The sequence below is a fragment of the Rattus norvegicus genome, chromosome 6, assembly GCF_036323735.1.
Source record: "Rattus norvegicus strain BN/NHsdMcwi chromosome 6, GRCr8, whole genome shotgun sequence".
Taxonomy (NCBI): domain Eukaryota; kingdom Metazoa; phylum Chordata; class Mammalia; order Rodentia; family Muridae; genus Rattus; species Rattus norvegicus.
In genome coordinates, this window is record NC_086024.1 from 133670525 (window position 1) to 133696050 (window position 25526).

Here is a 25526-nt window from a genome sequence, read left to right on the forward strand (position 1 = left end):
TTAATCCCAGTACTCAGGAAGCAGAGGCAGGTGGACCTCTGAATTCAAGACTAGCCTGGTGTACAGAGTGAGGTCCAGGACAGCCAGGGCTACACAGAGAAACCCTGTCCTGGGAAAAAAACAAAAAACAAAAACCCAAACAAAACAGGAACCTTGTAAGCAGCCCCTTGGCATGGGACCACCACATGGCTCTTCTGTGAAGGTACACTCTGTGTTTTTAGCCTCAAAGTTTAAACACGTAAGAAATTACTCACTATGGATGCCATCTGATTTAAGAGTTTGTTGAAAATACCAGCTTTCCTCCCGGGGCAGACGCCAGCTGACAGTTCTGGGGAGAAGCAATTAGAAGCAGATGTTGCTGTCGCTGCTACCGGCACGTTTGCAAGTCTCTCCCAAGCTAATAACGTGGGTGAAGGGATCTGGGCACTGTTTGTTTGCACTTCCTCTTTACCAACAGTCCTCCCACACGGGGTCACACGGAGTGGGGCGCTCTGGTTCTGTTTGCATCAGCTGGGCTCAGGGGACAACACTTTCCTGTTTTGACAGTGCTGCTGATTGCCCCACCTGCAGAGGCTCTGTCCCTGGTGCTGAAGTCTGCAGACGACCAGGCTGGCTTCAGATTCACAGTGTGGCCCTTTTCTGACTGCCAGGCAGGGTTGCAGTGGGCACCACAGGTGGAAGCCGAGGGACACGAGCCTTGGCTCACAGTCAAGCTGAGATTGCCTGTGTCACCTCCCAGGGAAGGAGTGCTTGTGGGATAGCAATGCGTCTTCTTATGCCGGGCAGTTCAGGGGAGGGGCCGGTTAGCCAGACAGAGGGACTGGGTGATGTTTGCGTGTTCGGCTTCCACTGCTACCCAGCACCTCCTGGTTCTCTTTTTTAACAAAGAGGTTGCTCTTACTTGTGTTTCCACACTCTTGAATCTGTGCTGCTGCTGCTGCTGCTGCTGTCGTTGTTCTATTGGAGTTCATAAGGGTTTTACTTAAGGTCAGGTTTCAGTGATGTCCCTTTGGCTTCGTGTGTCTTGCTCACTTGTTCCTGCCTTAGTCCCTGTGCCCAGAACAGCATCCGGTAGGTTTCTACAGAGAAGGAATCAGACAAAGGTACTTCGTTAGCTCACCTATTATTTTGTAAATAACGTTTTATTTGAACAGAGCCATACCCATTTATTTATGTCCCTTGTGTGGCTACTTTTGTGCTACGGTGACAGAGTTGATCCTACAAGCGCAGTCTGCGGAGCCTCAAATCCATACTGAGTGTAGAGAGACCTGGCTCTGATAACTGTTGAGAATGGTCTTTGTGACCCTCCCCACCCCCGTCCCTGGCCCTGCTCTATGCATTCTTGCAGACACTACTTACTCAGAGGACTTTTTTTTCCCCAGATGGTTCTCTAGCCAGCAAAGTTTGGGTCATTTTTCTTGTTTTCTCTCAGTGGACAATTAAGGTCTGCTTTGTCATGCAGTCCACAGTAGTGGCATCTTTGTTCCCAGAGCTTTTCCACTTAAGATTTAGGTCCTAAGCTCAAGTCTAATAACCCAAATTCTGAGTCAGAGTAAGCCAAGGCTTTTCAGGCAGGAGTGGGCTTCTGTCCTCAGGCTAAAGGTCTCAAGCCCATCCTCACTGGACCACTGTAGGTCAGCAGCGTCACACAATGGCTTCAGGCACAGGGTCTGATGGACGCTGGACATACAACTTTGAAGTTCCCTGCTAGCCAGTAGACTTTCTGAATCCTTAAACTCAGCAAACCGTCAAACGTTGGGATTCTGACTCCATCTGGCCCCGCCCAGTTCCTGATGGGAAGTGGGCTGCTTGGCTTTCTTCTTCCTTTTCTTGTCTTATCTCTCCACCATGGCTTACTGACTGGGGTCTATCTCATTATGGCAAAGTGCCTGGCTTTGCTTCTGGCATCTGAGGGATCTAGGTTGGCCGGATGCTGCTGGGGCCACATTCTGTGACTACTTCCTTTGGCTTCTGCTCTGAGAGGGGAGTTGTCTGGAACTCAGGTGTCCTTAGTCTAACCTTCACGTGGGTGCCTCTCTCTCCAGGGCCAGGGGCTGGAGCTTCGGGAGACTCAGGTTCACACGCAGCTCCTTCTGAGGCAGAACAGGCAGACCTGCTGGGATGCAGTCCCCATCAGTGTGGCAGAAGGAAGCAAGGAGGATGTGGGCAGAATAGGGTTCTGAAGTTTGCCCCATGGAGGAGAGACACAACCTCTTGGGATGTAGATTTTGCCTTCTGTGGTGGGGAGGGTTCTGCAAGTCAGCAGGCTCTAGAGGATGCAGCAGGAGAATGAGACCTTTGAGAAACTAGTCTGGAAGGGCCTCTGACCCCCTTGGTCCTTGACTTCTCTCATGTGAGCACCATGGGCCTTCTTGTCAGTGTGTCTGTACCACCCGTGACCTTTCTTGGTGTCTGTGGCAGCTTCTGACCTCCTTATGCACCCATTGGCTTCCTCATTCCCAGGTCCAGCCCTCTCTGCTCCTCTGCACTTCATCCTCCAAGTAGCCTGAACCAGAGCAGGCATCCAGGGCCATGCGGCCCAGTTAGTGGTTGCTCTGGGGTCTGTGTGGAGGACGAGGCCTCTTCCACAATGGGATGTGAAGACACTTAGCAGTTAGGAATGATGCTGGGTGAGCACTAGGGGGAACCTGTATGGGGTGGAAGCCACAGAGTTGACAGAAAAACAAGACATAGACCCATCTCTCTGGGCCCACCACACTGTCCCATGATACTACTCACCTTCAGGGTCATTCTGTTTTGAGGCAAAAGTTAGAAAAAGCAACTCCTCCCCTCCCAAATTTATTTCTATAAGATTTGTTAAGACAGTCCCAGCGGAAGCCTGGAAGTATATCCTGTACTTTGTCTTTTTGCAAGGATGGATGATGGAACCCCTGCCTCAGGAAGCTGCCGCACAGACAAGGCAGTCCTGGGTGGGAACTAGAACAGCCTGGAGAATCTAGGACGAGTGCCTCCCAGATCTAAGGCAGCTGCATTCTGGCCCAGTTCCTTTCCCTTCCTGTGCACTGATGCTGGGCAGAGGGGGCTGAGCGCTTTTGCATCTCACTCCTGCTCTCCTGAGAAAAGCAGCCATGATGCATTCAGACTTGCTGTCTCTGCTGCAGGCCCCGCTGCTCCTCTGAACCCCGGACTCCCACCCACTGCGGGGTCCTCCCGATAGCATCCGCTCTGATGCCAGCTCACTTGCTCGGCATACCCAGTGCTGCTTTGACTCGGGTCATCAGCATTCCATGCTTGTTCTACATTCTCTCTTTCTTACATGTTTAAAGGGACATTCTGACTTCTTGAATTGGCTTCTTGACCCCCTTCTGGAGCCATTCGCGAGGTCCCTTGTGGCACGTGCCCTAACATAAGGTGATAGTCGCTCTTGGCCTCGAGGACCTCCAGTCTGGCTTTTGTCATCATGGCCCTTTTCCAGGAGAAGGGAGCCTTGCCCGAGGCAGGGATTGGCCTCTTTGAGCTGCTGTATTCCTAGAAACTACCATTATGCTAAGAACATAGTAGGTTCTGGGGGAGAAAAACCTACAGCAGTGACTAACAACTCTAATGAAGACTGATGGAGAGATCCTGAGTAGTTAACCTGTCCCGCCACTGGCATGCAGACGGAGGCACAATCCGTTGATCGCATTGTGGCCTCTGCTGGGGTGGCCTGCCCCAGGTGGAGCTTCCTCCCTAGGTAGGGTGGCCTGAGTGGGGGGCTGCACTGCTCCACCTTGTCCAATGGGTGGAAGCGTCTGGAAGCTGCCTGCTTTCCTGTCCTGACTGGGCGCCCGACGTGGAGGGGTCTGAAAACTCCAGTGACCACAGCCTTGAGCTTTAGTGTGGGGGCTGGTCAGACGCCTGAGTGGGAGTGTCCGAGTTTCTCAGGCCTGTGTCTCCCCGTGGCAGCCGCTGGAGACTCGGCTTCGCCCACGCAGTGCTCCCTGCCATCAGTTCTGGTGACACTGTGGGCAGGCTGCTTATTTGCCCTAATGAGGTTTTGATTACTTCCCATTCGTCTCTTTCATCTGTTTTATATTAAAACGCCTTTCTGTCCGGACCCTTTGTCCTCTGCAGTTCTTACTAAGCTTTCCTGTAAACTTTTCAATGTAGATAAGACTGGGAGACCCGCAGAGCTAGACATGTGGGAAGAGGGAGGTATGGGGTAGGCCTCTGGGTGTGCTCTGCCCTTCCCAGGACCCCACCTGTCTGGTGGAGATGGGTGAGGGTCACCCCTCACACCCCTGTCACCCACCCTGCTTTATACCTCCTCTGTCCTAGTCGGCCCGGGAGGGGAGCTGTACCATCTCCAGTGCAGCCTCAGGCCGGGAAGCCTTACCCTGAACCCCTGCAAGGGTAAGCCTGCTGCCTGCCATCTAGAGAGGAAGCTCACCTGACAGGTCAGCTCTCAAGGCAGAGGCAGGCAGCCACGGAGGGTCAGATCTGAAGCCGGGTGTTAACCTTCTCTAGTGCAGGAAGGGGAAGCATTTCCTCTGCTGACATCACACGTGTTTACTGAGCTCTCACCAGATACCAGGTGTCGTCCTGGGGCCTGGCCTAACACACCAGTTGGACCATCCGTTCTCAGGGATTCAGTCTACAGAACAAAGCCCACTACTGAAGGCAGGGTCTGTGTCTTAGGTGTCTCATGCCATGTTGGACCTTGGGCAGAGGAGGACAGAACCCCCAAGACCTGCCGCCCCAACTTCTCCAGAGCCTTTCCTTGGGTGAGCTTATGGTAAGAGACTGTGGGAGCCCAGAGGTCATTAGCACCCACCCACTGGGAAACTCTAGTATGCGGTACAGCGTCCATAGACGGGGCTCTTTAGACACGCGATGATTCTGTAAGTATCCTGTGTATAGATCTCTGACTTGTGTATCTTCTAACAAGACATTTTGCCACTGGGGAAAACTCTATGATGTGTCCAAAGTTTCTCTGAAGTTCCTAAAAAATTTTAATTTTAAATATAGATTCTCTTCTTTTACTTGACTTTCTTTCCATGACTAACAGTGTCCAGAACTCACCAGCTTGATGTCCAACTTATTTTTATTTTATCAAAGGATACATTAAATACTTGATAATCTTTTGGAGACAGGTTTATTCAGTTACCATCCAACTTACTTCTTTATAGTGCTAGTACTGTGGTTTTGGTGTGTTTCTAGCACACGGTGGCCACCACCTCAGTCAGTTGTGAACATTTTCATCACTTGTAAAAGGAGCCCTGCGCCTGTAGCAGCCTGGCCTCTGTCGCCGAACTTTGCAACCCTGGGCTGACGCCTGTCTCTAGCTGTCAGTTATGAGCCCTGTTGAGCTCAGTAGTGTTCTTATTGATTTCCTCCTTGCTGGACCTATTTCTTTTTCATTTGTTCAGTTTTTTATTTTTCTTTTTAAAGAGACATGATCTCACTCCATAGCCCATGCTGGCTGGCCTTGAACTTACAACAATCCTGTCTCCACTCTGCAATGCTGCGATCGCACCTGTACTCATCTTCATGGGTCTGTGCTTTTGTGAAGGAAGAGTTGACAGCCTCAGCTGTGACTTGGCTTCACCTCTCTCAGGCTGCCGCAGGCCTGTCAGTTTGCAGCCTTATGCATTTTGATACTTTGATACTTTCTTACTAGTTGCTTACATGGGAAGGCTTACTGCGCATGCTTAGAGATCAAGGCTCTCTGTGTTCCGAAATACTTGGCTTTCCCTGATCATCTTCCTAAGATGGGGCTTCTGCTTTCTTTTGATTATTGTGAGATACTTTTTCTAGTTTGTTTGAAACTTGGCCTCTACTGCTTGAGCTCACTCTGTAGCTACTCTTGAATTCCTGATCCTCCTGCCTCAGGGTTACCAGCTGTGCCACCAAACCTGCCTCCTCTTGTTTCAGCTGAGCATTTGTAGTTCTGTTTGCTCCTCTCTCAGCACACTGGTTTACTTCTTACTGGTGATGGTTGCTGTGGAACTTGCTGCATTAGCTAATTCAAGTCCACTTTCCAATAACACTGTTGGACTGCAAAGGCATGCTGAACACTTCTACAGTTTTAACTCTGTGTGTGTGTGTGTGTGTGTGTGTGTGTGTGCGTGTGTGTGTGCACAGAGGATAGAGGAAGACTTTAGGTGCCCTGCTCTGTTACTCTCTACTTTGTCCTGAGACAGGGTCTCACATTGAACCTGGAGTTGAGCCAGCAGCCAAAACCCCAGCCATCCTTGTGTCTCTTCATCCAGCCCAGTGCTGGGGTTACAGGTATGAAACAACATGAGACTTTTACATGGGGGTTGGGGATTTGAACTCAGGACTTCACGCTTGCCTAACAAGTGCTGTTACCTACCCCTGAGCCATCTCCGTGGCCCACGCTGAGTGCTCTGTAAGAGAGTTTCTTCAACTTTTTCCACTTGAAGCTCCATTTGCCCGGGAAATCTTTGTGAATTCCAGGTACCTAGATATATAAAATACGTCTATAAATCAAACACTCATTGGTACTAAATTACAAGTAAATTTATTTTAGCAGTTCTTTGATACACATATAGTTTATGTGTATAGCATTATTAAAGATGAACACAGATTTGTGTACTAATGAGATAGGTAGTGTACTTGTGTGTTTTTACACACAGCATTAAGTCTTGGCAGATTATGTGATACTGAAGGACATAAGCTTCTTCATCATTTTTCAGAGCTAGTAGATATTCTAATTTAAAAGTTGTCAGCGCTAAGAACACTGCTTTGCATAAACATGAAGTATAAAATTACAGAAGTATGTTTGAGGTCACTTTAGAAATTATTAGCCAAATCCATTTAATGACTTGTGTGTGTGTTCTTTCTCTTGCATGTGTGTGTGTGTGTACATGTGCACATGTGTGGAAGCCAGAGAACAGCTGCAGGTAGTGTCAATCACTGGGTGCCAGCCACCTTTTCTCTTTTCCTCCCTCCCTCCCTCCCTCTCTCCCTCCCTCCCTCCCTCCCTCTCTCCCTCCCTCCTTCCCTCCCTCTCTCCCTCCCTCCCTTCCTCCCTCCCTCCATCCCTCCCTTCCTTCCTCCCTCCATCCCTTCTTTCTTCCAAGAGGTTCTTCACTGCCCTAGAACTTGCCTAGTAGGCCGTGCTGACAGGTCAGCAAGCCCAGGGCTCTCTCTTCCTCCCTGCAGTGGGATTACAAACATACAGCACCATACTTGGGTTTAAAATGTTGGTCCTGGGGACTGAATTCAGGTCCTTATGTTTGCTGAGGTAAGCATTTCACCAGTAGGCGATCTCCCTAGTGTCTTGTTTAATGATTTTTATGAAACTCACGTTAGCACCTCTGGTAGCAGTTACCTTTTAAGTCAGAATTATAGTACAGTCCCACATTGTGCTGGTTTAATACTGACATGCTGAGGAACGGACAGCAGGGAAGGTTTTGTTTCCTGTTAATTTAACCATCACATTTGTATAAGGATAGAAAAATCTTATGTACAGCAAACCCCCATGATTCATAATATAATGCCCTGGCATTGGAGCTGAGGTATTGCAGGTAGCCTTGGTAGGTGCCTTGCAGTGTGACTACACTCACGCGTGTTCCATGTGCTCAGGTCAAGCTGCAGTGACCGTGGATATGCAAAGGCCACTGTGGGGTATGCAGAGGCAACCGTGGGGTTCACAAAGGGGACCATGGGGTTCACAAAAGCTGCCAGAGCAGCTGGAGTTCAGCTCCTGCTGGAGTTTGGATTTCTTAGTTGCTGTGCATTTAGAAGTGCTTCACTGTGGCCCATTTCTGTGACTCTCACATTGAGTCACAGGACTCCTGTCCTGTGTAAGAAGTCATACCTTGTAGTAGCACAGCAATCCTGATGTCTCCTGCCCTCTGTCACAGCCGCCGTTCATGCCGGACACTGCTGTGTTGCTCATTCTGAACAAGTTCATTACTTCTTACTTCCCATATTAGGAACAATCCTTAGATTTGATTGTTCTAGCTGACCGGCTTGCCCTGGGATGCCCTGCCTCTGCCTCTGCAGTGCTGAGATTGCAGGTGAGTACTCACGCTCACCCAGCTTTTTATTTTGTGTGGGTATTGAGTGTCTGGACTCCCAGCGCTGCCCTGCGTAACATACACTCCTACGTGTATCCTTCACTCTTGTCTGCGTTCTCCTCCACTCTTTCTCCTCTTTGCCTCTGTAAATTCTGGAGATTGCTACTGAAATGTCCTCAGCTATCCCTAGTGTACTAACAAGCCCATCAGAGGAGTCCTTTATCTCTGTTTCAGTCCTCCTGGAGTGCCCTTTCCTGCCCGTGTCCCACGCATCACCAGGGCCCATAGCATGATGACTACAGCTATTTCTCCTTTCCAGTCAGCCACAGCATATGTCTTGCCTCATGTTGCTCTGCTCCTTCTGGACCTGACTTGTCTTTGGTGCACCTTGTTACACTTACCTGCCTGCCCTCAAGATATGCTAGGTGAGCAGATCGGACTTCCGGTGCTATGTGTTGGCAGGGAATTGCCATTTAGTCCCATGGCCTGGCAGTGCTTCTAGCGAGCTCACAAGTTTCTGAGTGCCCATGCCCCACCCTTTAGATGGGACAGGATGCCAGAATAGGCCAGATTGGGTAATTTCTTCCCTAAATAGAAGAACTGTGTATTCTCATGCCCCACCGAGGGCTTCGAGACAGCTGGGGTTGCCCATGTCCTTTCTGCCCTCAGTTAGGCTCTGTTAGCTGCAGTATCTTGGTTCTGCTAGCAGTCCTCCTGAGGGCAGGCGCTGTAGGAGCAGAATGCTAAGGATATTTTAGCACACATTTTCTCCAGATGCTTGGTGCCAGAATGGTTTTGAATCCTGCTTCTTTTAGATCTTAGAATATTTGAATATGCATGATGGTATCACTCGGGGAGACACGACATTTGTTCATGTTTCCTTTGCACCCTGTGCACCCAGCTTGAAGTTCATTTTACACACTCTTCCGAGTGTGCCCGCATTTCCTTCTGACTGCAGTGCCTCTTGTGAGGCCAGGTGCGCAGTTTCAACCCTGGCTTCTTGTAGACACTCAAAGGCTTTCCAGAGTTTGGGGTTGTGGAGATCCTTCCTGGCTCTCAGTGTGACCTGGAGGAGCTCCTGGAGGTACCATCAGCTGCCGCTGGTGACTGGGACCCTCAGGCTGCATGCTCAGCCCTAGCATGTGCCTCCGTGCCCCGCCCTCACGGGCGCAGGATGGCGTCTTGTTTGATCTCTTGGGAGTTCGATAGAAGGTTATTCGGAGCATGCATTTCTTCATGAGTGAGCTTAGTTTTATCTAAGCCATGAAGTATGTGTGCACAAACTTGTTCCTAATATCCCTTCATGTCCCTGTCAGCGTTGGAGTGTGTCATGCTACCTCCTCTCCACGTCTGACCACGGTGTCCGTGTCATTCCCCTGGTCACCATGGCCGGCGATGTGTCAACCGCTTTGGTCACCCAATGAGGTATCTGTTCTCTTCATTACTTTTCTCTTTCCAACCTCATTGATTTCTGCTCTAACTGTCGTTTCTCTCCCTCCTTGATTTGCTTTTGCCTGCCCTTTTTCTGAGAAGCAGGCAAGTTGGGTCACTAGATTTTTTTTTTTTAATGGAAACAGCTAAATGCTGCCCAGGTTCCTTTGCTGCCTGTTACAGATAAAATATGCTGTTTTAATTCAATTTAAAAGTTTTCTAATTTTATTCTGACATCCTCTTTGACATATGGGCTTAGAATTTTATTATTTAATTTCCAAACATGCAGAGATTCTCCAGATATGTTTCTGTTACTAACTTCTAACCTAATTCTGCTGCAGTTGGAAACAGATTTTATGACGTCCTCTGTGTTTGTCAGGACTGGTCTCCTCTCCCAGAGTGGGCTGCACTCATTGGCTGGCGTGTGCTGGGAAGTCGCGCTTGCCTTTGTTGAGCAGATGGCCCAGCATGCACTGAGGTCAGGCTGGAGGCTGGTGGTTCCATTCTGCACCTTTGCTATGTTTCTGCAGGTCTATTTTCATTATTGGGAGACGTGCACTGATGGGAGCCTTGAGGTCTTGAGCTGTAGCCGTGGGATTTGTCTCTCTGTTTGGCTGTTTTTATTGATTTATTTGTTTATTTATATTTACTCTGTGCCATCGTCTTGTAAATTGATGCTACAACTCCACTAGGGTTCTGCTGTTGGACCAAGAAAAGAAGGGAGCGAGAGGGAGGAGCAGAGGGAAAGAGAGGAAGGAGGAAGAAGAGGAGGGAGGAGGAGGAAGAAGAGGAAGGAAGGAGGAAGAAAAAGAGGAAGAGGAAGAAGGAAGGAAAGAAGGGAGGAAGGAGGAGGGAGGAAGGAAGGAAGGAGGAAGGAGGAAGGAGGAAGGAGGAAGGAGGGCAGGTCTCGAGTTCCCTGCCTGCATTCTTGCCTCTGTGTCCTGCGTCCCTGTTCCTGCCTGCTTGCTCCCCTTGCCCAGCGAGTGCCCATGTCTGCTTTCTGTCTGGGTCAGTGGCACTGGGCTGCCGTTAGCTTGTTCCCACAGTCCCAGGCCTGTTCTTAGCTCATTTCTCCCATTTGGCCTCCTTTGGTTAAAGGCCAGCTGTCTTGTGGGTCCCCACGGACGTCCCTCTTTAGGAGCTTTTCCACAGCCCCTCACCCCCACCAAATCACTGGCTATTCCTTCCACAACTGGCTGTAGCTGTCCTGAGACATCACTTGACTAGAAACACTCAGGAGCCTTGCTTATGTGCTGGCTCGGCAGCTGGACTTTGGTGACTGTGGGTCCCTCCTCTGTGACCATGCTGAGGAATTCTGACTGTAGGAGACATTTGCAGCCCAGAACTTCATTACACAGCAGTTGAAGCCTTTGTGGCTTCACATGTGTGTGTTCTCATGTCTGTCAGTAGTCGTGCTGAGAGGAAGTCATGTCCAGGCTGCAGTCATGTAGTGTCTGCAGTCCGTACATACACATTCAGAGAGAGAACGAGCGCTGGCGTATAGCACAGCCCCGTCAAGCACACTCCTTGACCAGAACTTTGAATTATTCCTTAAATAAGGCATTATGTGTTTCACCTCATCCACCTGCTCACTGAGCATTTGCTGAGCTCCTGCTGTGTGCATGGTTTCTCCTGGTTTGCCAGACTCGAAGTCGCTGCAGGAGATGCCTCTGGATGGAGTGCTGTGTACGCACACAGTGCCCAGGCCAGATACCTCTATGGTGGCTTAGGGTTGGTCTCCTGCCCACCCAAGCTCTCTCGCTTTCCTCCTTCAGGACAGTGTGGGCTCATACAGGTTGTCCACTGCACACAGATGCCCAGCCAAAGGACAGCTGAGGGCTCCAATATCCAAGCAACACCCATGTGCTGGTGAGCTCCACCAAAGGGTGCCTGTTTCTTTTTTCCTATGTAGACCATATATGTATATGTATGTGCACATATATAATTATTATCGTTCATTATAGAAAACATGGGTTTCATTATGGCATTTATACATGGATATTGTGACTTTTGATCTTTCACCCGTTACTCTCTCTTCTCACCACTTCTCCAGAAGATGCCACATAGACTGGCAGAGGCTGGGCCTCTTTCCCTGCTGTCTCTTACTTAGTACGAGGGACCATGAGCTGTAGAGAGGATGTGCTGAGGTCCCTTCCCTGTGACTTAAAGTGGACAGGCACTAGGGACCCATGGATGGCCCAGGACCAGGACAAATGTGGGTGGGCTGGAGAGTTGTGACCTCTAGGAGGCCATGATGAATGACCCCAGCAGTGTGAAGAGAAAGCCACCTGGCGAGGTACACTTCGGCCAACTGGCCCTCTCCACCAGTGGTTGACTCTCTCCACCAATGGCTGGCCCTCTCCACCAGTGGCTGGCCCTCTCCACCAGTGCTGGCCCTCTCCACCAGTGGCTGGCCCTCTCCACCAGTGGCTGGTGCCTCCACACAGCTCTCTGGGCATATACATTTGCATTCTAATGTGATTCCCTAGTTTAATATCACATCATTAGCATTTCCCATTCTGTTAAAAGACTTTTGGATGCTCTAATTTTTAAGTTATCCAGTATGCCATGACGTATTTAACCGGCCCTTTGTTGTGTATATTTATACTTCTCCGTTTCTTTATTATAACACTGGGGTGTTATAACTTCCTATAACTTCCTAGGTTGGGTGGTGGTCAGATGCATGCATGCGTGTCAGGTCTGAATGTCTCCCCTCCTTCTGGAGCAGCTGCCTGGCTCACTCATGGCTTGGCATGTTTGGGGTTCTGTGAGGCTCATGCAGGCCTAGTTCTGTGTGACGAGGAGCCGGTGCAAAGAGGACCACTGCATACAGTGACCCAAGGTCCCTGGCCGGGGAGGCTGCCTTCCTTCCCTGCAGTGTGCCTCACCTCCTTAGGTCTCCTTCTCCCGCCTGTCCTTATTAGTCCCAGCAGGTCGGATGAATACAAAAGTCGGATTTTGGTGTCGGATAGGATGTGTGGAGTGATAATGAGCAGTGAATAGGGAGATGGAGGGAGCACTAAGGTGACAGGGGACTTGGTCCTGTGCCATCAGTAAGTGGGTCCTGTGCCTGCCTGGCCCTACCATCATCCAGAGAACCCCAGTCCATTGCTGTTGTCCTCTGCATGATCATACAAACATACACCTGTCTCCCATGATCGTACAAACATACACATGTCTCACTGTATGCTCAGGCATGTGGGTTCAGGGGGGTCAGCAGGTAAATGGATGTGTCCCATTCATTCTTACCTCTGTCCCTTTACAGTTTGTGTTGTTCAGGGTCTGCTTGTTTGTCCCTAGAGATGTTCCTGTCCCCAGTTCACTGGCTTGTTAGTCACACTAGCTTATCTCAGGCTTCCTAGGTGCCCTGGCCTTAGGGGGGGAAGGAGGGTAGAAGGAGGGTGGAAAGATAGAAGTAGGAGTGACGGTTATTGAAGGACCGTGAGTCAGGGGGAGACATGCCTACAGCCCAAGGGCATTCTGGCCTCCTCTGAGAGAGCCCCCCTCCGTTTGTCTTACGGGTTCTTGGGATATCAGGGCCTGGTTTGGTGACCTCTGCAGTTTGATGATGGCTGGGGCGAGTCTCTCGACCCTTCTGCCCAGCCTGGAGAGCCTTTCCACCTTTTACTGTGCTGCTTTTTAGGGCGGGGAAGACCTGAGGGGCTGGCATGTGACTGCTGCAGATCTCCTGTGCTGGGACTGGGGAGCACCATTGGCTCTACTGCTTACTCCCTTCCCTCGTGGTCTAGATCAATAATTTGAAATTTCATAGTGGCCCTCACGCTGCTGTTTTCTTGGGGAATCTGGTCACAGTCATACCAGGGAGCACTAATTGAGCAGCTACTGTCATGGAGTGTCTCGCGGCAGCTAAGTATCAGACTGCAGAGTCAAGCGGTGGTCAGGCCCAGCTGGCTGTGTGGTCCTGGGCTGTATGCTCTGCCTCTCTGAGCCAGAGTCCTCATCTGCACCTGTATGAGGGTGCCAACCTTGACTTCCCAGAATGTCCACGAGGATTGTGGGTAATATATTTGGCACATACATGGTGTCGTTTGCTCAGATGGTTATAGCAGACTCAGCCCTCTATGAGCTCACAGTCAAACTGTCTTCCATTTGCTAACAGCGGGATAGATCTGTTCCTATAGCTGGGTGCACCCTGACCAAAATGCCAAGCCTCTGAGCAGTCAGCACAGGATGGTACCCAGGGCAATGGCACAGCACAGGATGGTACACAGGGAAACACTGGCTCCGGCCAGCGTTCTCCTGCACCTTTGATGAATTTTTAAAAGGCAAAAGTGAATTAATTATTGCCAAGTGAGTGTGAGCACTCAGCCTGCATGGAAAGGCGCTGAGGTAGAATCTTGAGTGTCAGTGGTGTGAGTGCAGCCCACAGTGCCCTGGGAACTGTCACTGCATGTGGAAGCCTGGCCAGTGACACTCTTATGCCGGGGCAGGAGCCACTCAGGCCCCCAGGCATGGCTGTGGCAGGAGTGGGTCCCAGCTTCTCTTTGCATCTGCTCCACACTCCTTCTAAGAACAGGGCCTCAGGACCCCTCCTGGGACAGACAGCTCCTTGGGCTACACTGTGAGGCTCACACTGTGTGGGCAGGAGCAGCTGGAGGTCACTGGGAAGTCCTGGCCTTTGTTCTCCCTCTCACCCTGACTGGACACTGCTGGAGGCTGGTGTCACCATGTCCACTGGGTGCCCGCTGGCTGAAAGTCCGTGCTAGCTCAGTGCCTCATTTTCACCATCAAGAGGAAGCTGATCCCCATGATGTGGCTCAGCTGAGACCTTCAAACTGTCAGTGATCAGCTCCTTCCTCAGAACTGTGGGGACTCATGCAGGCTGCACCTCATGGCGGACTGCACTTCTGCCAGAGTCCTGTCAGTTTAGGTTCCTCCTTATGGGGCCTACAAACAAAAAGGGCCCAGCGGCTGTGAAGTGGAGGGTGCAGGCTCCTTTCCACCAGGCCAGGATGCCACTACTAGGGAGGAAACCCGTTCTGCCCGTTGTCTCTGGAGGCCATTCAATGGAGATGACAGATGTCACAGGGGTGAGCTAGTGAGTTCATCTGGGCACATTCAGGAGTTTTACAGTATGCATAGGAGTTTTCCAGGTAACAAGACACGTTAGGGTATTTTAGGCCTAAGGATAGTGTCAGGCAAGGATATCATATGTAGAGAATACATGCTAAAGGGTTGTGTGGCTAGAGACCACATAGCTTCTGTGTGTGCATGTGTGCGTGCGTGCATGCATGCGTGTGTTGTTAATGTGTGTATGTGCATGCACGTGAGTGTGTGCGTGTGCTCATGTGTACACACACATACATGTGGGTGTTCATACTTATTCAAAGGAAAGTTAGGAAAGAATGTCAGACCAGCGGTTGGAGCTGGTCAGGACAGGGCCTCCACCCAGCTGTCTGGATTGTGCCCCAGAGCCAAACAAAGGGAGGCTTGGATACTGGGACCTCCTCACACATTCTAGAGTGCTCTCAGCTGTCTCCAGGGAGCCAGGCAGCTCATCAGTCACACCTAGGTGTGAAAGGGAAGGTGTCCTCCCAGCATATGGTTATTAACGTGCACCATCTTTAAGCCTCATTAGGGAGTGTTAAATGCTAATGAATTTAGAGAGGGGTGTCTTGGGGCCTCTGTTTCCTTGGAAACATTTGAGAGCAGGTGCTTTATAATGAGCTGTACCTATTTTAAAAGTGAGCGGTGAGGGCTCTTTGATAGGCTGGCTCTCACATGCTGATGGGCAAGTGTGCACAGAGCAGTGTGGAGCTGCGAGGCCAGTGGAGCTGCGCTGTGCTCTCTGGAATAGCATCTCTCTGGTGGTTTCTATAGAAACGGCCAGCACCTAGGTAGGAGAGCAGCCTAGCTCCAGGTTTGCTTACGCAACACTGGGCACACCCAGCATCAGAAGACTGGATCCTGTGGGCACAGGGACAGACGCGCGTCGCCGCAGCTGTACCACGAAATATTAATTGTGTCTTTTCTCCACCTACCCCGTCCCCACCCTGCCTATTATTCAGGCCCAGCTGTTGAGAAGGAGAATGAACATTTGTGGAGCTAATTCCTCCCTGCAGAGCACGTTAAAGAAACTTTTCATTACTGAAAAATTTAAATATCCACCAAAGTAGAGAAGCTACTTAATGACCCTGCACGAGCAGCGCTTCTGAGTGGTTATGAGCTGCTGGCTGGCCTTGGCTTACTCTGACCCCACCCATTCCCCAACAGCCTCCACCCTCCCCGCCTCTCCCCTCCCACTGGGCAACTTAGAAGCAAATCTCAGACATCCATTTTATTTGTAAATACTTTTGTTTTAAAGATAAGGACTTCTAAATTATTCTAATACCATTATCCATTGTAAGACTCCAGCAGTAACTCCTTAATACCATCAAATATCCAGTCTGTGTTCAGATTTCCCTGTAGCCTCCTAATTTGCCTTAAATAGTTGCCCTGTTCAAATCAGGACCTAAACATTTGGTTGATAAGTCTCTTCAGTCTTGTTTAATCTGCAGGTTTTCCTTAGAGCGTATTTATTGGGTAATAAACTATTGCTTGTCCCTTCTTTCCCCGTCCCTCCCCTGATGGCGTCACTCACCTCTGATCTCTGTGCGTTTCATGAGCCTCTCCATCCAGCAGCTGCTGACCTTGGCATGTGCATGCAGGTCTCCTGGGGAGCTGTGTTCTGCACCCCGTGAGCTCTTGCCACTCATCCATATCATGTGACACAGGGCTCCCGCGAGCCCTGGCTTTTCTTTACAGGTGTCAGTTACCCACACTCGTCCATGGCCCAGAGTATCTCAGGGAATTTCAGAAATCAGCTGACCCTTTTAAGCACCAGGATGTCACACTGTTCCATGCTGCCCACCATATCCTCACTGTGTGTGCCACCTGCCTGCCAGTCACCCTGCCGCTGCTATCTCCGTTTTCACACGATCTTTCGTGGCACCCCGATGCTTGTGTTCACATAACCACTGCTTACTTAAATGACTCCCAAATCCAAGAAGAGAGGTATCAGCCACTCCATGTGTTGAAGAGCAGGCATGAGGAGCTTCCTTCAGGTAGGCAGGTGAAACGTCAGAGGAAAGAATAGTCGTGTGGAGCTTGCTGAGAGTCCCATGTCTTAGTTGGTGTTCTGCTGTCGTGAACAGACACCATGACCATGACAACTCTTCCATGTCTTAGTTGGTGTTCTGCTGTCGTGAACAGACACCATGACCATAACAACTCTTCCATGTCTTAGTTGGTGTTCTGCTGTCGTGAACAGACACCATGACCATGACAACTCTTCCATGTCTTAGTTGGTGTTCTGCCACTGTGAGCAGATACCATGACCATGGCAACTCTTCCATGTCTTAGTTGGTGTTCTGCCACTGTGAGCAGATACCATGACCATGGCAACTCTTCCATGTCTTAGTTGGTGTTCTGCTGTCGTGAACAGACACCATGACCATGACAACTCTTCCATGTCTTAGTTGGTGTTCTGCTGTCGTGAACAGACACCATGACCATGGCAACTCTTCCATGTCTTAGTTGGTGTTCTGCTGTCGTGAACAGACACCATGACCATGGCAACTCTTCCATGTCTTAGTTGGTGTTCTGCCACTGTGAGCAGATACCATGACCATGGCAACTCTTATAAAGAGCAACATTTAAGGGGGGTGGCTTACAGGTTCAGAGATTTAGTTCTGGTATTGCCATGGTGGAGGCATGGCAGCATGCAGGCAGACAGTGCTGAAGAAGGACCTGAGAGTTCTACATGGATCTGCAGGCAGTAAGAAGAGAGAGAACCTCTGGGCCTCACTTGGGTATTTGAAACCCCAAAGCCCACCATTGACACACTTCCTCCAATAAGGCCATACCTACTCCAACAAAGACATATCTCCTAGTTCTTGTCAAGTAGCACCACTCCTTAATAACCAGGTATTCAAACACGCGTGCCTGTGGGGGCCATTCCTATCCAGACCCCTACACCCCGGACATTAAGACATTAAGACTGCAGGATCTGTCCAGCTTTTATTATGACACACCCTTATCATTTGCTCCATTTGGTGTTCAGTTATTGATCAGATACCGATCTCTCTTTGTACAAGTTACATGTCTTCATATACATATATATATATATATGTATATATATATAAATATATATACACATATATATATATATATGCACTAGTTTGGATATGATTTGTCTCACAAGGGCTAATGTTCTGGATATGGTCCTCAGTACAGTGAGGTTGGAGGTTGGAGTGGGGGCAAGATGCGAGACCCAGGAGTGGAGGGGTCAGTGGTGAGGTCACCATTCCCAGACACCGGTCACGATGTTGGCTGAGTTGCTCACTGTTTCTCGTTATTTTGAATTTCCAGACAGGATCTCTATATGTATCCCTGACTGTCCTGGAACCCAGGATGTAGACAGGAGAGACTCCAATTCACAAGAGATATCCTGTCTCTGCCCCTAACCCTTCGTGCTGAGATTAAATTGTGCACCACCTGAACTTTGAAGATTTTATATTAGTATTGGATGATTTCCAGCTGATTTTACTACACTATGTTTTTCAATATTCTGTTAATGGGTTGTCTTGGTTATTAAAAAACAGTAACCCTTGGATTTCTGACATGAGTCTAGCCCAGCTGTGATAGACCATCCTCTAATGTGGCTGAGTTCAAGTTGGCAATGGTTAAGGAGTCTGAGGATTGTTAATCTGCATTTTACTTTCTGTCTACTTTTCTTTTTTCTTTCTTTTTTTTTCCCGGAGCTGGGGACCGAACCCAGGGCCTTGCACTTGCTAGGCAAGCGCTCTACCACTGAGCTAAATCCCCAACCCCACTTGTCTACTTTTAATGCCAGGTTAATGCTGGACTTGGAAAAGTCAACTGTGACCCCTCTTACATTTTCTAGCTAGTCCTGTTGACTCTAGTTCTAAATCCTTAACAGAGTATGCAAGCAAGGCCATCTGAAGCTTCTAGTAAGGTGATATAATAACAATAGTAATAACAGTAATAAATATGATAAGTAATAAAATACAGTAATATAATAGCACACATAACAATATATAATAATGTCATGTATAATAATGCAGTACGTACTGTGTATAACAATATAACATATAATAATGTAGAATTAGCGTAGGTAAGGGCTCTCAGGAATCCTGTTCCTCCATTGATCCTTTCAAGAAAGCATGGTTGTCATCTAAAATGGCCGTCTCTGCCGCCACACATACATCCACAGACCCTGTGTCCTTCAGCGCTGCAGCAGTTCCTCACTCCTTCTCCACACTGCCTCGGAGGCTTGGCTGACAGATCCTAGACAGCACATGTCTGAAGTATGAAGGAAGTTTCATGAACCTTGATATGTATAAACATACACACACATACTTTATAAAAAGGCCTTATCATGTAGCTCTGGCTGACCCAGAAATCTCCATGTAGACTAGGCTGGCTTTGAACTGACAGCCTTTCCTCTGCCTCCTAAATTCGTGCACTATAGGCACACACCACCATGCTCAGCTACCTATGTTATAGATATGTGGAGTATTCATGTATCTATGTACATCTCCACGTCAGAGTAAGTAATATGCCCATCACCTTCAGAAACTGTTGTGGCCCTGTGTTCACTCCTGTGAGTTCTATAGTTCCAGGCTTTAATATAAAGTTGACTCCAGTTAGAATTAATTTTGTATATGGTCATAGTCAGATGGAGTTTTGTGTTTCTAACTGTGGGTGATCTGTACTCCTGCAAATGGTGCTTTTCTATCCCCGTGGGACATCAGCTGCTGCCCCTGTGTGGGTGTGTCTCCGTGCTCCCACCTCCTCCCCTCCTGTCTGAATTGTTGTGAACCTTGTAAGGAGGCTCAGGACTGGCTGGCACACACTTTGTTCTTTGTTCTCTTAACCACTCTGATTTTTATCTCATCCGAATTCTGATTTGCACTCACCCTGCCAAACTCTAACAAAATGAGGCAGAATCTACTTGAACTTCACTACTGTGTCTACTGAAAGGCGAGAATTGAACTCTGCATGGGCCTGAGGTTTCCAACCCAGGAACTCTCTTTAATATCTGTCAGGAGTGCTGGTCGGTTTTCCTCCTGGTCAGGATTATCCCTGAGTGTTTACGGTTTTGATGCCACGATTTTAAGTCATAGCGAGGAACAATCCTCTGTCGCTAGCTTTCAGAATTTCAGTCTGTGATTGCGTATTGTCAGGGAAACAATACGTCTCTGAATACTCGCCTCGGAGTCTGCAGTTCCCCGACAGGCCTTTGTTCTGGTGTGTTCTCTGGAGATGCTAGGTGGGTTCTTAAAAACAGGTAATCGTCACCTGTAACCCGGCCCGTTTTACTTGTTCTTTTTTAGCTTAGGTGGATTGACTTATCTATTAATTACATATTTTTCCGTGCTCTGGGCCCTGCCCCAGACATGTGTGACAGTGTTGTCTGGGAGCCCCAAGAGTGGCCAGCCTTGCCCGTGTCCTGGATGCTAAAAGGAGGGCAGCATTTTCCCCGCTACAGATCGTCTCACTGGGACCCTTTGGTTGACCTGCAGTTCAGTTTCAGGATGTAGCCTTTTTTCCCCTCTAATTTTCTGAGATTTTTTTTTTTTTTTGGTTCTTTTTTTCGGAGCTGGGGACCGAACCCAGGGCCTTGCGCTTGCTAGGCAAGCGCTCTACCACTGAGCTAAATCCCCAACCCCATTTTCTGAGATTTTTAAGTTGGGAGTTGTTGGATTTTATTGGATACCATTCCAGCTTTAGTGGAACCGATTGCATCATGGGTTTTTGTTTTATTTAAATGTCAATGTGTGATTTGTCGGTTGATTTTCAAACATTAGAACACCCTTGTGTTTGTGGTGTAGACCTTATGTCCTCATGTCTTCCCTTTACAGTTTGTGTATCCACCACATGAGGGTTTGGATCTTAGGGTTCCTGGAACCTGAATGGGGGTGTGCTGTTGGGGTGAGCTGACGAGGACGCCATTGAAGGAGTTGTTCAAATTGATGCAAATAGTTGCTGGAATTAACCAGTGAAGCCACTTTGCAGGCAAATGTCTCAGCAGAAAGGCTTGAAACTTTAAATAACACACATAATTAATAAATCCATGCTGCATTCGGCCTGTATTCCTCTTTGGGTGACTGTATTCCTCTGTGGGTGACTCTAGCATGGTTCCTCTCCCAAGATGGCTACTCATTTCATGAAAGGTAGAAAGGTGGATGGAATATTTGTCTTGACGGCATTTTTTATATCTGAATCATTCCTGGTGTTGTCTTCCTGTCCCATACCGTGTCCGATGCAGGTAAGACACCTCAACCCCAGCAGTCCATGGAAGAGTTACAAATGTCCTTTCAGAGCAACAGTGCATTCTGGTCTCACTCGGTTTTTGTTGTTTGTTCTGCGTTTTGAAGAAATGGGGATTTCTTTTCCATCCTGTTTACCCTTCGTCTGCCCACGGTGGAATCTCATTTTCTCTTCTGTTTCTAGTCCCCATCTGTGGGAGCTGAGGTCATTGCAAGAGTTTTCCTGTCCACTGGATCAGCACTGTCGTTTCCCTGTAGGCATCACATCTCTGCTGAACATTGCTGATGTGTTGTGTTTATGTTCGTTCTGTTTGAAATACCTTCTCATTTCCTTTTTGATTTATACTTGACCTGCGGATTATTTAAAAGTTTGTATTTAGATTCCCCACACGTGAGAGTTTTCCCAAGTGCCTTTGCTATTCGTTTCTAACTTAATTCCACGGTGGGCACAGTATGTACGTTGTATATTTTAGTCCTTTTAAATTGAGACTTGTTTGATGTTCTTACATGGTCTGTTTCATGCTGCCTTGTGTGCTGGGTGCTCTGCTGTGGTTGGGCGTGGCGGGCATCACAGATCTGTTCTGTCAGCTTGCTTGGCAGTATCGGGTGGGTCTCCCGTGCCCTTTTTGTTTCTGTCTTTTCTGTAGGAGCTGCTATGCCGTGGTCTGAATGACTGTGTTTTTCCACATTCACACTCTAGAGCGGGAGCCCCTAGGTGACTGTAATGCTCATTTTTCTTGTTGCTGTGACGAGAAGAAGCCACTGAAGGAGACTTTCCTCTGACTCACAGTTCTCTACAGTGAGGAGCACATGGTGGCCTGAGCAGGAGGCTGCCTGGTCACGTTGCATCTGTGGTCAGGAAGCAGATAGTGAACAGGAAGGAGAACAGACTATGGAATCTCCAGGCCCATCTCTCAGGGGCCCACTTCCTCTAGCAAGTCTCCACCTCCAGAAGGATCTACAGCCTTCCCAAACGGCCTCACCAGCTGAGGACCCGGTGTTCACACAGCCTGCGTGGAACCTCACGTCCAGACAACAGTGATATGTTTACAGATGGCTCCAGGGTCAGTGGTGTGGTTCAGTGGGTAAAGGTACCTGCCACACAAGTGGCATCTGAGTTTGATTCCCGGGACCCACACGAGGGTGGAAGGAGGTCAGTGTCCTCTGACTTCCACATGCTCACGTGGCTCGTGTGCTAACACGTTTAATGGAAGCCATATTAGTACATTTTAAGACAGTTTGAGATGAGAGATGAGCGGTCTGAGAGGGACATGGTAAGAGATGGGTGGTCTTTCAAGGGGAATTAACATCCTTGCAAGGTCAGAGGGGACTTGTCGGGACCCTCTGCTCTTCATGTCTCCGCCCGGTGAAGGCAGTGTCTCCCCCACTCCCTCTGCCTGACGAGACAGCAGGAAGGTTCAGTGTCTCACAAGACACTGTGTCTTCTGGTGCCTTGATCTTGGGCTTTTCAAACTGCAGAACTGTGAGAAATAACATTGTCTTATTCCACAGTTACCCACGGAACCAGAGCAAGCCGACTGGTGCTGGTGACTTGGAGTGCATCTGATTCCTTCCCAGTTCCCCTGGTTTGGAGTTCACTGCTTCTATTTGAAGTTCTGTACTAGTTGCCTGAGGGCTAGAATTCTTTTCTGTAGTGAACAAAAGTTCCCTAAAGAAGCTGGGACCGAACCTTCTGCAAGCCCCATTAGCACTTTAAAGCGTTGGTGGCTGTGGGTGGGGAGGTTGGAATGTTGCAGGTCCACAGCCTAATTACAATTTATCTTGGGTGATTTTTATTCTCCTACATAGCCATTCCTTGCACACTTCTGTGTCAGACCTAATGTCCTGTGACTAACAGATAAAAACCTTCAGAACATATTAACTTTACAATACCCTAGTTTCTACCAACCAAAAGCCCGAGAGACATCAGACAGCATCTAATGTCTGTATTTGGGATTCTCTGGATTGTTGTTCCGTTTCTACAAAAACTTTATAAAGCTGCTTCCTAAGGGCACGTGGAATGGAATTGAAGGGCCCCTAAATCTGTGTTATAGATTTAAGTTTTTTTAAACATTAATCTTTATTGTGTCCTGGAATGTGTGTACCACAGTGAAGGTAAAGGGGTCAGGTTTCTCCTCCCACCATGTAGGTCCTAGGACTTGAATTCAGTCCATCAGGCTTGGTAGCAGTCACCATTACCTGCTGAATTGTCTCACCAGCCCTGTGTTGTAGCGTTCTTCACAGCTGTCCTTCTGACTCATGTGATCTCTTCTCTGGAAGACTCTTACATATACAGACTTTCAACTTCGCCACCCTGTGATACATTATTATTTTTGGTGGACACGGCTATTTTTAAAAAGTCCATAACAAAACTTGTCGTTCACCTTACTAATAAGCACTGTTCTCTCAGGTTGCCTTTGTGGATGGCTAGGTCTGTCCAGTGAAAGCAGGACAGTCCTTCCTGGAGCCCCTTCCTTCCCCCCATCATTTGTGGAAGTTGTGAATTTTGTGCCTCTGTGATTAACACAGGGTGAGGAACAACTCTGAGGAGGGCCGAGTTTGGCTAAGCTTCCAAATTTCAGTCTGGCATGGTGGAGAGGGTGTGGGGCCACGGCAGTATGGCGAGTGGTAGGGACCACTCATCACAGCAGACCTGCAGCAGGGAGGCCAGAACCCAGGCCAGCCCCTGGTGATCCTCTCCTAAAGGTCCCCTGGGCTCCTAAAGTGGCACAACTGGTAGGGCAATAAGCACTTAAAACATGAGCCTGTGTGGTCTTACATCCCAGCAGGAAGCTACCCAGTGACTGTGTATATGAGGTCTTCACCCTCAGTGGGAACATGCAGGGTCCTGTGTCCCCCCACCTCCCTCGTAGAAAGCTGTTAGTGTGCTTGCCCTGATCCTATCTGGTAGTTTATGTCACAGGCCTATGTAGTCTCCTACCATGAAGAGTGATCATAGTTTGTCTTACCCATCAGAAAGATCCCCAGGCATAATTGGGCCCACCCCTGCTCCTGGCAGAGCTAGCTGTCTTTGCTCTGCACACTCCGGAAACTGCTCTATTGGTATATGTGTCTGGAATTGTGTTTGCTAGATAAACTGACGCCTGCGTCTCTTACATATTCCTCTTATTCATAGTGGCTCTCCCAGTGTTAACGCAGCCACTCTGGCTTTCATTTGATTAGCTTTAATATGGTGTGGCTTTCAACCAAGCACTTTCAGTCTATCTGTTTCGTTTCATTTAAAGTGGCTTTCTGGTGGATGATCCCTTTGAGCCTTTTTTTTTATTTTCATTTATTTACTTTTGAAACAGGATCTGGCCTCAGACTCCTGGATCCAAGCAACCTCCTCCTCCAGCCTCCTGAGCAAGTTGGCCTGCAGGTGGTGGCACTGCGTCTCGCTTTGCTGGATCTTCAGGGTGAAAAATAAACCCACCTTGATAGATTTCAGTTAGTGGTTTAAATAATTTACATACAAAGTGATTATTGATGTGGTTATATTGGGCCCTGCCATTTACCGTTTCCATCTGCCTTGTTTTCTTTTGCTTCCCCTCTCTTCTTCAGATTACAGGAACAGCTCCTGTTGTGTCATGGGCTATAGCTTGGGTGAGTGGCCCCCATGGTCCATGTCTAGTGCCCTCCTCCTTTCTCTTTTCTCCTTCAGGAAGTCCATTGACAAAACAGTTAAGGGTTTATTTGTCTCTGGAATAGTAATTGTGTCACAACAGTAAGCTTGCTTAGTATGCTTGCCCATAGTGAGCACCACTGTATGCTTTGTGCCTTCCCTGCCGATCTCTCTGTGGCTGTTCATTGGACTTCCCAGCCCACCTGCTGCCTTTTGTGTCTCTTCAGCCTTTCCAGTTTGGTCTAGAGCTTTTATTGTAACATCTGGATGGTAGGCAAGTGGGAGGGGCCCTTATGGGCTCGGTGGGCCCCATTTCATGCTAACATTGTACGTGAATTCTTTCCCCCTTTCCCCCAGCACATGCTGAGATATTTCCATGCTCTGAGTAGATTTCCTCTGCAGTGCCATATGCCACCAGTACTGTGTGACATACTGTCCACCAATGTGTGCCACAGTTACAGCAGTTGTTAAAATCCTGGGCTGCCACCAGTGCCATTCTGGGGAGCCTCCCTGGGTTTAGGGACCACAGTGAGCTCTCTGGTTGCGCCCAGCGCCTCCCTGCTCTCTGTGGGCAGAGCTGGGCAGTGTTGTTTGGTTGGTTCTTTAAGGCGGGGTTTCTCCATAGCCGTGGATGTCCTGGGATGAGCCTGTCTGCATATCAGGCTGGCTTTGATCTTAGCACTCCATCCACCCACCTCACGGCCAGGCAGAACACATCATCTCTCCTGACTTCCGGTTCAAATGCAAGCTTGTGGGCTTTGCTTTCTCACTGTGTGTTTATTTTAAACATTTTTTTCTGGGAGAATTTTATTTGCATTTACTGGGACATTTTTCTTTCTAGTATTAGCAAGCAATGGCTGGGAAATGCTCTAACCTTCCTGTCAGGTTTTTGTTGCTGTTGTTGTTATTGTTCACAATGTATATCCACTTAGGACTACCACCAGATTGCTGATTTTCCATTAATAACATGTATTCAACTAAGGAGCTGGCATTAAATTATCATGCTTTAAACTCTCTTAAAAGCAATCCTATTTGTGCGATTAACCTACCAAATCAATACTTGGTTAATTTGATTTGCTTAATTATGCATTCACATTTTAAAAATTGCTTTTTAAGTTAATTTTGTGGTATAATTTAATTTAATAAAATATGTCCATAAGTCTAGAGAAAGGGTTGGTAACCAGAGCCTAC

At 48.5% G+C, this 25526-nt stretch overlaps 1 protein-coding gene across 7 annotated transcripts in view; it reads left to right on the plus strand.

The window, feature by feature from the left end:
* Positions 1–25526, plus strand: part of Wdr25 (WD repeat domain 25) — a 132365-nt gene that overhangs the window by 98735 nt on the left and 8104 nt on the right. Inside the window, exon 7 of one of the 7 annotated variants that reach the window (XM_063262013.1) lies at positions 4639–4735. The exons of the other annotated variants lie outside the window; for them this stretch is intronic. Coding sequence (XP_063118083.1) covers positions 4639–4728 — 90 coding nt within the window. The 3' untranslated portion in view covers positions 4729–4735. The remainder of the gene's footprint in view (positions 1–4638; positions 4736–25526) is intronic. 7 annotated transcript variants of the gene reach the window in all.